The 9991-nt window shown below is 37.9% G+C and overlaps 2 protein-coding genes across 2 annotated transcripts; one reads left to right on the forward strand and one right to left on the reverse strand.

Moving 5' to 3' along the window:
- Nucleotides 1-26: 26 nt before the first annotated feature.
- Nucleotides 27-6684, reverse strand: bur (GMP synthase burgundy). The gene is made up of 27 exons (XM_088042379.1): nucleotides 6424-6684; nucleotides 5988-6371; nucleotides 5763-5939; nucleotides 5436-5715; nucleotides 5336-5386; nucleotides 5244-5305; nucleotides 5041-5112; nucleotides 4906-5009; nucleotides 4771-4786; nucleotides 4644-4679; nucleotides 4506-4591; nucleotides 4381-4456; nucleotides 4182-4223; nucleotides 4066-4117; nucleotides 3787-3799; nucleotides 3582-3705; nucleotides 3508-3511; nucleotides 3402-3445; nucleotides 3230-3323; nucleotides 3145-3181; nucleotides 3033-3093; nucleotides 2679-2982; nucleotides 2517-2634; nucleotides 1289-2350; nucleotides 936-1242; nucleotides 553-741; nucleotides 27-504 (listed from the first exon to the last, which is right to left on the reverse strand). Exons 1-27 carry the CDS (start codon nucleotides 6634-6636, stop codon nucleotides 403-405), a joined length of 4110 nt encoding a protein of 1369 aa, XP_087898505.1. The 5' UTR covers nucleotides 6637-6684; the 3' UTR covers nucleotides 27-402.
- Nucleotides 6685-8926: 2242 nt separating this feature from the next.
- LOC148171912 (uncharacterized) lies at nucleotides 8927-9991 on the forward strand. The gene is made up of 5 exons (XM_088041183.1): nucleotides 8927-9038; nucleotides 9084-9263; nucleotides 9319-9453; nucleotides 9498-9659; nucleotides 9706-9991. Exons 1-5 carry the CDS (start codon nucleotides 8955-8957, stop codon nucleotides 9955-9957), a joined length of 813 nt encoding a protein of 270 aa, XP_087897309.1. The 5' UTR covers nucleotides 8927-8954; the 3' UTR covers nucleotides 9958-9991.

Genomic DNA, 9991 nt, shown 5'->3' on the forward strand with positions numbered 1-9991 from the left:
GAAGTACAAATAATAAAACGACCAACTTTGGGTAAATATGGTTTGAAAAACAGTAAAAGTCCGGTCAAATAGAATTGACTTTTATTAACACAAGGAGAAATAAAATAAGTTAAATATAAAGTGCAACTTGCCAATTTAATATATAAAAGTAACTGACTCCATAGCATATAATCGCGATAACAATGTTTTTATAATAATTTGTCTTGGAAAAAAGTGCACAGTCAACATAATACAAAATTTTTTGAGCCAAGTGTATTAATTAAAATCAAATCGTAACAAAACACAGTCGCCGTTTTCAACAACCATATACAATATATTTTAAAAGAATAAAACAGGAAACCTTCTTATAGTCTGTCCATACTAACAAATTACACAGTTAATAATTTATGCCAATGTTGATTATCATTCCCATTCCGTTGTGCCTGGAGGTTTAGATGTCAAGTCATACAAGACCCTAGAAATGCCCGGAACTTGTAATATTTCTAAGACCATTCTTTGAACCACCTGTGAGAAAAACAGTAGAATGACGACAAAGAAAGAGGTTTGACTCACGTCGCAAGGCAGTTGTTTTCCAGGTACTGCAGGCATTCCTGTCATAAAGTCGCGTGTACAAAACGGTCGCAACACTATAGATCTTTGACAAGAAGGAATTCTTAATGCCTGGTCCCTATCAAAGTGTAAAGGTAGCAGAATCACAGGCATTTGACTCACTGAATTCATGTGACCACTGTTTTGTAACACCTAAAACAAACCGAGTCAAATCCCAGTCACACCAAAAACGACTTGTTTGTTGAGATGTAGCCTCGATTTTAAGCTCCAAAAACTCGAGACTGTTCTCTCAACACTTTTGCTCTAGGAAGGCAGTATCGAAGGCTTCGTGATCTAGACCGATAGCCCCCTTCTTAACCTTCCATGTAGCTAAGAGTGAAACTTACCGTGGTGGCAACGTCGTCACATTGTCTTAAAGTCGCTAATACGTTACTAGTAAGGTATGTGATGGTGAGGTCTATGATCGGTTCTTTGACGAGGCCGCCGAAGACGTAACAAACTCTATTGATGTTTCGGCAAATTCTTGGGATAAGGCAAGCGAGAAACATGAGGTCGTCCCAGTCGGGATCTTTTTCACTTGAAATACCTACGACGTAACTGTACGAGCGGCAATCGCCTTGCACGCCCACGCTTCGTATCGGTAGAAGAGTCGCCGCGAGCTTTTGTTTGCTCGATATTGTTCGTAATTGAATCCTGAGGAAACAAAGAAATACTACCAACCAAACAAAAGAATCCTCACCTTTCGTCGTTATTCGTCACGGCCTCTACCCTATTCAGTAGCGCGTGCTTTTTCTGCAACATTTGATCGAACTCTACGATGATCTTCACCAAGACTTGCGTCTCGGAGAAGTCCCTTTCCATGTAGGGTTCCTCCGCGCACAAGACTCTGATAGACAAGCCAGGTCCTGGGAAAGGGTGCCTCATTACGAGCTCTGTCGCCAACCCCAAGTCGCGTCCCAACACTCTGACTTCATCCTTGTGGAAATCCTTCAGAGGTTCCACGACCCTGCCTTCTGTCCTCAACTTCCTCACCATTTCCGAGTCGTTATGATGAGTCTTGATCGTGTCAGCCTTCGCCGAGACTAAAGCCGACGCCGATTCTATCAAATCCGGTCGCAAAGTCCCTTGTCCCAGTATAACCTCCTCCGGTTTCAAATTCAAATCAGCTATAATCTCATCCGAGATCTTCACGAAAACATCCCCAATGATCTTTCGCTTTTCCTCAGGATCGCACGTCTTGCACAACATACTCGTAAGAGTTGTACGTAACGTCGATTCGTGTTTATCTACAGGAACCACCGTGGTACCCTCTAGGAAAGTACTCGCAGCTTTGACTACCCTCAAATTCAAACCGATTTTTTGTAACGACTCGTAGACTTTCTCGCTTTCGTTCTTCCTCATGAAACCGTTGTCGATGTGAATAGCGATGATTTGGTCGGGACGTAGCGCTTTGTGCAACAGAGCCGCCGCCACAGTGCTGTCGACGCCGCCGCTCACTAACAAAAGGACTTTATTGTTCCCAACGGTGCTCTTGATGTATTTGATGCATTCTTTTTCGCGAGTGGGAATCGTATAAGTGCCGGTGAGACCGGCAACGTCGAAGAGGAAATTCTTAAGAATGGTTTTGCCGTTCGCAGTTAGATCGACTTCGGGGTGAAACTGGAGACCATAGAGACGAAGTTTCTCGTTGCAGATGCCGGCGCAAAATGAAGAACTTTGGGCGATGGGTCGGAAGTTTTCGGCGACTTTGTCGAGGGCATCGCCGTGGGTTAACAATACTGTTTGGATTTTATCCAGACCCCTGAAAAATTGGGGTGATGACAATAATTTACATAATCTGACGACCTTGACCGCGGGGTTAGAAAACACGATAAACGTTAATTTACAAAGACGCAATTAAGATCAATTTAGACACTGATAAAGTTGTTACATCACGTTTTACCCAATAATTATCACCATTGACTTACTTAAATAAAATGCTTTTGGTATTAACTTCTATATTATATTGACCATCTTCTCGGCTTTCCTTCCTGATGACGGTACCGCCGAATTCTTTGTTCATCATTTGCATTCCATAACAAATTCCTACAATGAAAACTTAGGAAGGGAAGATTGAGATTTGGTTTTACCTAAAACTGGTAAACCTATTCGAAATATGTCAGCGTCGTATCTAGGTGCATCTTCCGCATAGACTGAACTTGGTCCTCCCGAGATAATAACAGCCTTATAGCCCCCTTCTGTGATGTTAAACGCTGGAGTGTCCAGTGGTAAAATGTGGGCTTCCACATTCAACTCCCTGACTTTGCGATCAATGACTTTCCCATATTGTGCTCCAGCGTCAAGTATGACAACTCTTTCTGCGTTGGTAGCCCCATTAGCATTCGTGTACTGACCTTCCAAGTTTAGACTTTGCATAGCTTTGCGACCACAGCACTGAAAATAACCTCAAAATCAATAGAAAGTTGTGTTTGTAGCGGTTTTACCAAAGATAACAAGTTCATGTCCTGGATGCAGGCATAATAAGTGTTGGTGATTTGCAAGTTTGTTTTTTATTTGGGACTTTATCCAGACTGTGTTGGATGTTCTAAATATAACTTAGGGAAAGGAGGGGTTTGTTGCCAGTTTGAAGGTTCTATTTATTGTTTACATCGCAAAAACACGAATTCGGGCACAAACACACCAATTACATAATAATCAAGGGAGTTTAGCCCCTCGGTAATTGACAGGGGTGCGATCACATGGTCGCACAACCGGTAGAGCCATCCCTCGTGTGACTTTTACGGAAAACTCGCCAAAACATTCGAAATTCCCTGAATAACAAGAAGCGAGCGCGAATTGTGAGCGGACGATACATATTTTTTGCAAAATGATTTTTTTTTCATAGACAAATCTTGACCTACAAGCCTGCGGCGTATTTTAATTAAAGCCGGGTTGTGGATGAGGATTAAGTTCAGTTACCAAACTTGGAAAAACGCAGAAATATTATAAGTAAGTGGGACTTACCACAGGGTTTGTAATAATTAAATAACAACAATCGTGATGAAAATTTGTTGATAGAAAATGTCAATCACATCACTTTTATAGACAAAAAGAAACTGATTTACCGGCCGAGGTGCCGGCTGATTGGGATAGGTTGAGTCAGAGGGCGCCACTTCTCTAAAAAAGGGGGCAAATACGAATTTTTAAATCAAAAAATAGATACAATTTTAATTAATTAGAGGACAAAAGTGGAGAGACACGAATTTAACTACTAAAATTCCACACAATTAGAGTCAGCAAGGCTAAATTAGTTGAAACACTCCAACCACGGGCCAATTCAAGTTGATATTTGAACACTTTTTATAAGCGGAATTTAATTAAAATTAATTAAACTTAGAAAAAAATGATTCAAAATCGAGTATTTGTGCAAGTTGTGCTAGTAGTTACAAAAATTCAAGTCAAATCGTTTTTTTTTGTTAATAACAATTTATTGTTGTTTTGGCTCAATTTTTATTCTAATAATTGCTGGTTGCCTACTCTTGATACAATTATGGAACGATAGAAAAAAAAACATGATTCTGTTAGATTCCTGTTACATCATCGCACTATCTTAATTTATTATTACATTCTCAAGTCCATCATAGGTCATCAACTTCCAAATTTAGTAAATTCGCTTTATAGCACTTTTCTATTTTCTATTTGTGGAGCAAATTAGTTATTGGTGCTCATTTAACGAAGAATTTCATACAGAATTCAAAACATATGTTATTTATAACGTAGGTCTACAAATAACTAAATCAAAAGTGATTAAAATTTGGGATATTAAATTTTGAGTTCTGAAAGGCTTCATGCCTCCGAAACTAAAATTAGATAGAAAAATGCGTTCTTTGGCATCGATTTTCTCGCGACTTTGTTGCTTAGAATCCGGCTTCAAATATCCAAAATTCGATGATCATTTTTTTTTATTGATGTATAACTAAAAGACATTTATCGTAGTTTTCGCATGGAAAACGTTCGCTAAAAATGGCTCGTTTATTTCTGGAGCAAACTTAAGTTGTCGGTGCTCATCTAACGCAGAATTTCAGACAGGATCTAAAACTATGCCGATTTTTTACCAAAAGTAACCAAATTAGAAGCGATTCAAATTTGGACTGATGCCGAGGGTACAAATTTTAAATTTTTTTTGAATAGGTATTAATCGTCGTTTTCGCAACAAAAAAGTTTGGTAATTACCTAAAAAACCTCTGAAAAACTAATTCTGTCAATATCTCGTTAATTTCTGGAGCAAACTTTAGTTATTAGTGCTCATTTAACGCAAAATTTTACACGAAAACCAAAACTGTGCCAATTTTTCGTTAACAACAAATGTTAACAAACATCGGAATTAGAAGCGACTGAAGTTTCGGATTGTCGCCAGAAAGCAAAAATTTTGAATTTTTGTTGTTTTTTGCCGCCACTCGAAAACGATTTAACCTACTGATCTAAGATTTGACTAGTTCATAGATATCGAACTGCTTTTTCGCCTGACGTAAACTGAAAAGTTTTCGCACCGAAAAAGTTCGTTGAAAAAGTTGGAAAAAACCTCTGAAAATCTTATTCGATCAATATACATCGTTTATCTCTGGAGCAAACTTAAGTTATTGGTGCTGATTTAACGCAAAATTTTATACAGAATATAAAAATCTTTCAATTTTTCACGTACGTCAACAAATAACTAAATTAGAAGCGATTGAAATTTCGGATTTCCGGATTATTCGGATACTCCATATCTCCGGAACTACGACAGATACAAAGATGTGGTTTTTACCATCGTTTTTCTCTTTTAAAATTGATGAAGACATTGAAGGTGCGACACATTCTGAGCCATTTTAATTTATCGTTTATTTACACCTAATAGTACAATCATTTCGAAGCTTTCTTATTCCCAAACACAAGGAAAGCAAGGTCGCTATTTTCATCAAAATCGAAGTTGTCATAACTTAAAAACAGCATCACATCCCTGGTAATGTAGAAATATTCCGGATCTAGAATAACTCTCCATTTGTACTCCGGATAGTGTTTGTTGTACCGAATGGCCAATTGCTTCGCCATTTCCTCTCGTGGATATTGATAAGCAACTTCGGCGGCAAGTTGTGGAGCCTCTGCAAGCATCTTATCGGTGGCTTCATAGTTCTCAATTACGTAACCCTATAAAATCAAATTAATTTCCTTCCTTTTCATTGTAAATTTAGTACCAAATATTGTGGTTTAATGACGGATTGGTCAGGTATCAAATGACAATCAACGTCGTACTTCAAAACTGAGGGCTTCCCAAAGAACCCTGGCTTAAGGTTGGTAATGAAATCGGTCACATGTTTCTCGTCAGCGACTTCCGTTTTGTTGTACAGAGCAAACCGGTCTACTAGGGCGTACTAAAATAATTGTAGTACCAATGGAGTGGTTTCGTACTGAGTACTTACGACTTCATCACAGTCTAGATAGATCAATCCTTCATGTTCTCCATCGCCATCAAATTTCTCGTAAGTGATACTAGCAGGAATACCAAGTGCCTCCATTGGTGCAAACGTTTCTCTCATCTCCTCAATATCATCATGTGGGAGCTGATATTCGTCATCGTCGTCATCGTCATCATCATCATCATCATCCACGATGTTATGAGGAGCGTTAGGATCTAGCGGTTTTGGAGGAATAACCAGTTGGATGGTACGCAATTCCGCGATTTTTCCTTCCCCATCTAACACTCTCTGCCACGCAACAATCGTTAGATTAGTATCCGAGTCACTCATTTCTTCAAGGAAGCCTCCAAGGGTTTCTAACTTACTCTCCTGCCATGCCACCGCCATCTAAACTCTTATTATAAAAATCTTCGTTTGCTATTACCCCATTTTAACTTACAAAGAATTTAGCTAGTTCAACCAGATCACCATCTTCATCAGAAGTCTTGTTGTCTTCAACATCTCTTCGTCTACGGACATGATTGGAGACTTTTTGGGGTAGTTTGAAGTCGAGGGACGACAGGGCTTTTTGGTGGGCTTTTTTTAAGAAGTTGTGAGCTTCGATGGTGGATACCACCATCAAGCCGATGAAAAGGAGGAGTTTGAGGGACATGTTCGCGGGATGAACGAGGGACGATGAGTGAAAGATTAGTCTTAAGCGAATTTATTAAGTTCCAGATGGGGGTTATCATAACCTGTGATGAACTTGAGAAGTGGGATCATGGAAGAAAACAACAATTTAACTTATGTAATGGAGATAAACTGGTTCAAGGTAACGAATGGATTTTAAAAATTGAAAATAAACGGAAAATTGTTTTTTTTTAATTTCTTTGATTGGAGTTTCGTATTTCTTCAATTTGTCACGAATTTTTCTAGAAAACTTAAGTTTTTCAGAGTTGTTTTAGTCTATTATTAAAACATTGAGGTTGAGTTTTGAAAATTAAATTCCTCAATTAATAGAAATTAAATGTTTGCCCAGTTTTGTTTCTTATACAGGGTCCGGCAACACTTGTGTCCACCCCTAAAATCGTCTTTAATTTTTAAGTTACATTTTTGAAAATTTGCATACGCTCATAGTTGTCAAAGCTCTAGAAGCTGACGCAAAAATTTGTTTTTTATCACGGTTTGGATGGCGTCGCGACGCCTAAGAAGTACAATTTTTTGCGATTTTCAAGTTTTTGCGGAAATATTCGCGAATTCAATTTTTTTTCAACATAACTGTGAAACAAATATTTGAGTTTTTTGTTTAAATCTAATGCAAATTGTGTTTACAATTTGCGAAAAAACGTCGTTTTATCAAGTTAGTTTTCAAAATTATGACAGCGCAGCGGCAAACTACGTTTACACCAAAATTACACAAGTCACTTCATTCACTCTTATAAAGGTTAATTTTGATTAACACGGGCATGTTGCACTTTATGGACACCAGAAATCGTTAATTAACATCGAAAAAAGCCACAATTTCACCAAGTAAGACTTTTGTTTCAATCTAAAGCGAGCCAAAGGATAGATGTCATTTGTGACACAAGATGTTGACAGATGGGTGTAAACGTAGTTCCCCGTAATGAAATTGGAAACTAACTTGATAAAACAGCATTTTTCTCTCAAATTTTGAAGACAATTTGCATTGAATCTAAAATAACAACTCAGATATTTTTAACACATTTATATTGGAAAAAAATTAAATTAGGGGTTGATATTACAATCCCCAACAATTAACTAAAAATTACATTTTTAAGGCGTCGCGACGCCAAAACTATCAGTGATAAAAAACAAATGTTTGCGTCAGCTTCTAGAGCTTTGTCGACTGTTGAGCGTATGCAAAATTTCAAATTTTTATCTTTAAAATTAAAGACGATTTTGAGGGTGGACACAAGTGTTGCCGGACCCTGTATATTTTTAACTCATCTTTTTAAACACATTAAAAAAAATTTAATCACTCTAATCACAAAGTCAGCAGGTGTTATCAAAAGTCTTTTCGTTGCAAGGTCTTAGACCTCTGACACCTGCTAACTTTAACTTATTTTATCCTATTTTTTGTCTTCTAATAATCAACAAAACTTAATCATTGACCTTCTTTTAATGTGTTTATTTACACAATGTGATCAAAAATGTTCTTATTTATTATTCAAAATAATTTCTTCAGAAATTTACAAAATTATTGTTGTAAACCCGCACTTCAATGCGTTTTTTCGTTGAGAAATTGGAACTCAAAGTTGAAAAAAAAATTTGCTACTAGAACACAATTTTTGAGATAAAAAATATTCTTCAAATATTGTCTTAGGATGGACGCGCCTGAAGAGTTCGTTGGATTACCGATAAGACTGTAAATACTTTGGGCCCTTGTCAAATGTAAGAAGGAACATTTGGCCAACACGTTGGAAAGTTTCAGCAATCTTTATCCAATTTAAAAAGTGATAGGCTGAGAAACTGATAAGCCAAGAAAGATTAAAAGATTTAACAATAATTAAACACATCAAAGAAACTGAAATTAGATAAAATCATCAAAAAAAGACGAAAACTCAGCGCATTATAAGGGAAAGTTCAACGAAATTTAGACCATCGTAGAAATGAAGTAATCAAATCACAATATCTAGATTTAAATTCTAGATAAAATTAGATAAAAAAAGATATAGTTGACTGAAAAAGCATGAAAAGAAAGAAAAAACTGTAGAAAAATAAAACCATCAATAAATAATAATCGCCGGTTGTTGATATTTTCGTTGTTTTGACCACCAAATAATCTAAATCCATTACTGCCCGATAATTATGTCCATCTGCCCCCAAAAATTACAAAACGACTATCACCCAGGTCAGCTCCTCTGACCTGTATTATATAACATATTTATTCCACTTTTCCAAACCTTGACCCTGTGATAATCATTAAATAAAACCGCCAGACTGTCATCTCCGTGAGCACAACCCGTCAGAATGTCCATCCGAACCTCCACTTTCATCTTCACGTGCCTCCTCGCTTACGCTTTGGGGACATACGAATTCTCAGAATATCGTAAAGTGAGTAATCCATCACTGTGACATCAATAAACGAAGAAATTTCAGACCCTCGAGGAATCCGCCTATCCTCACAACGTCACAAACTTTGAAACTTTGAAAGAGTTTGTAAGATTGGTGGAGGAGCGGAATCTCAACGTTTCGTTGATCGTGTCCTCTGGGAAGAATTATGAAGATGGTAACTTGAAGGAGGCGATGGCGATGACCATCACGTTTCCCGTCAACGAAGTGAGTAATGCTGTTCTAGTAGTGTCAATGCTTCGAAGCTAAGAGGGTGTTTCAGGAAAGCGTCACGAAGCCCACGTTGACCAAAGAAGATTTTGATAAGTTAGCAGAAGTGGGACTCAAAGAAGGTATTACAGTTGGGGGAAGTATCGCCACGAATAATAAACTGAAAGTTGTGACAAACCACAAAGAGGTGAGTTTTGATGAGGAGAAACGCAGTTTGAGTGGTACTTCCAGGGTTTGCCCATCACCAAAGCCTACAAGATCTTCACAGGGATCAAAAACGGGAAAACAGGTTTTGTCTTCGACGAAAAAGACTACGTAGCGCAGTACACTTTCATATCTCCTGGTGCCGACGGGAAAAACCACACCACCAAAGTCTTCCACGGTGATATCGACGTAAGTCTCTTTGAGTCGTGTTTCAATAGCTGATGATGATTTCCAGGTCGAAGTCGTCGAAAAATCAGAAAACTTGAAAGACGATCAAGTTGAAATCATCAAAAAGGCGGTCGTCGACGCTTTGTTCACTTTCGAAGACGAAGAAGTTCCAAGAGGTATAATCGCGTACCTCAAGAAAGGCCTTCCGGAGCATGACTGGGATGCTGCGACAGAAGTCCGAGAACCCAGCTATGTAGATTCAGACACATGGGCTCTCATAGCCGTCGAGAATCTGTACTATCTTGCCTTCGCCAGTTAAAAAATAAATTTTAAATAAATTTCATCTACCTTTA

This window comes from Gnatocerus cornutus, chromosome 7, assembly GCF_029298725.1.
Source record: "Gnatocerus cornutus isolate USDA-ARS CGAHR chromosome 7, icGnaCorn1.1, whole genome shotgun sequence".
NCBI lineage: Eukaryota > Metazoa > Arthropoda > Insecta > Coleoptera > Tenebrionidae > Gnatocerus > Gnatocerus cornutus.

What these genes read in the sequence shown, in the direction of transcription:
- bur (XM_088042379.1), bottom strand. Translation starts at nt 6,636, where the DNA reads ATGTCCCTCAAACTCCTCCTTTTCATCGGCTTGATGGTGGTATCCACC. An exon ending in CGAATTTACTAAATTTGGAA is followed by an intron (nt 4,118 to 4,181) that starts GTTGATGACCTA and finishes ATGATGTAACAG; the next exon opens with GAATCTAACAGAATCATGTT. An exon ending in CAAACCCCTCCTTTCCCTAA is followed by an intron (nt 3,094 to 3,144) that starts GTTATATTTAGA and finishes CAAATAAAAAAC; the next exon opens with AAACTTGCAAATCACCAACA.
- LOC148171912 (XM_088041183.1), top strand. Translation starts at nt 8,955, where the DNA reads ATGTCCATCCGAACCTCCACTTTCATCTTCACGTGCCTCCTCGCTTAC. An exon ending in AATTCTCAGAATATCGTAAA is followed by an intron (nt 9,039 to 9,083) that starts GTGAGTAATCCA and finishes AAGAAATTTCAG; the next exon opens with ACCCTCGAGGAATCCGCCTA. An exon ending in TCTTCCACGGTGATATCGAC is followed by an intron (nt 9,660 to 9,705) that starts GTAAGTCTCTTT and finishes GATGATTTCCAG; the next exon opens with GTCGAAGTCGTCGAAAAATC.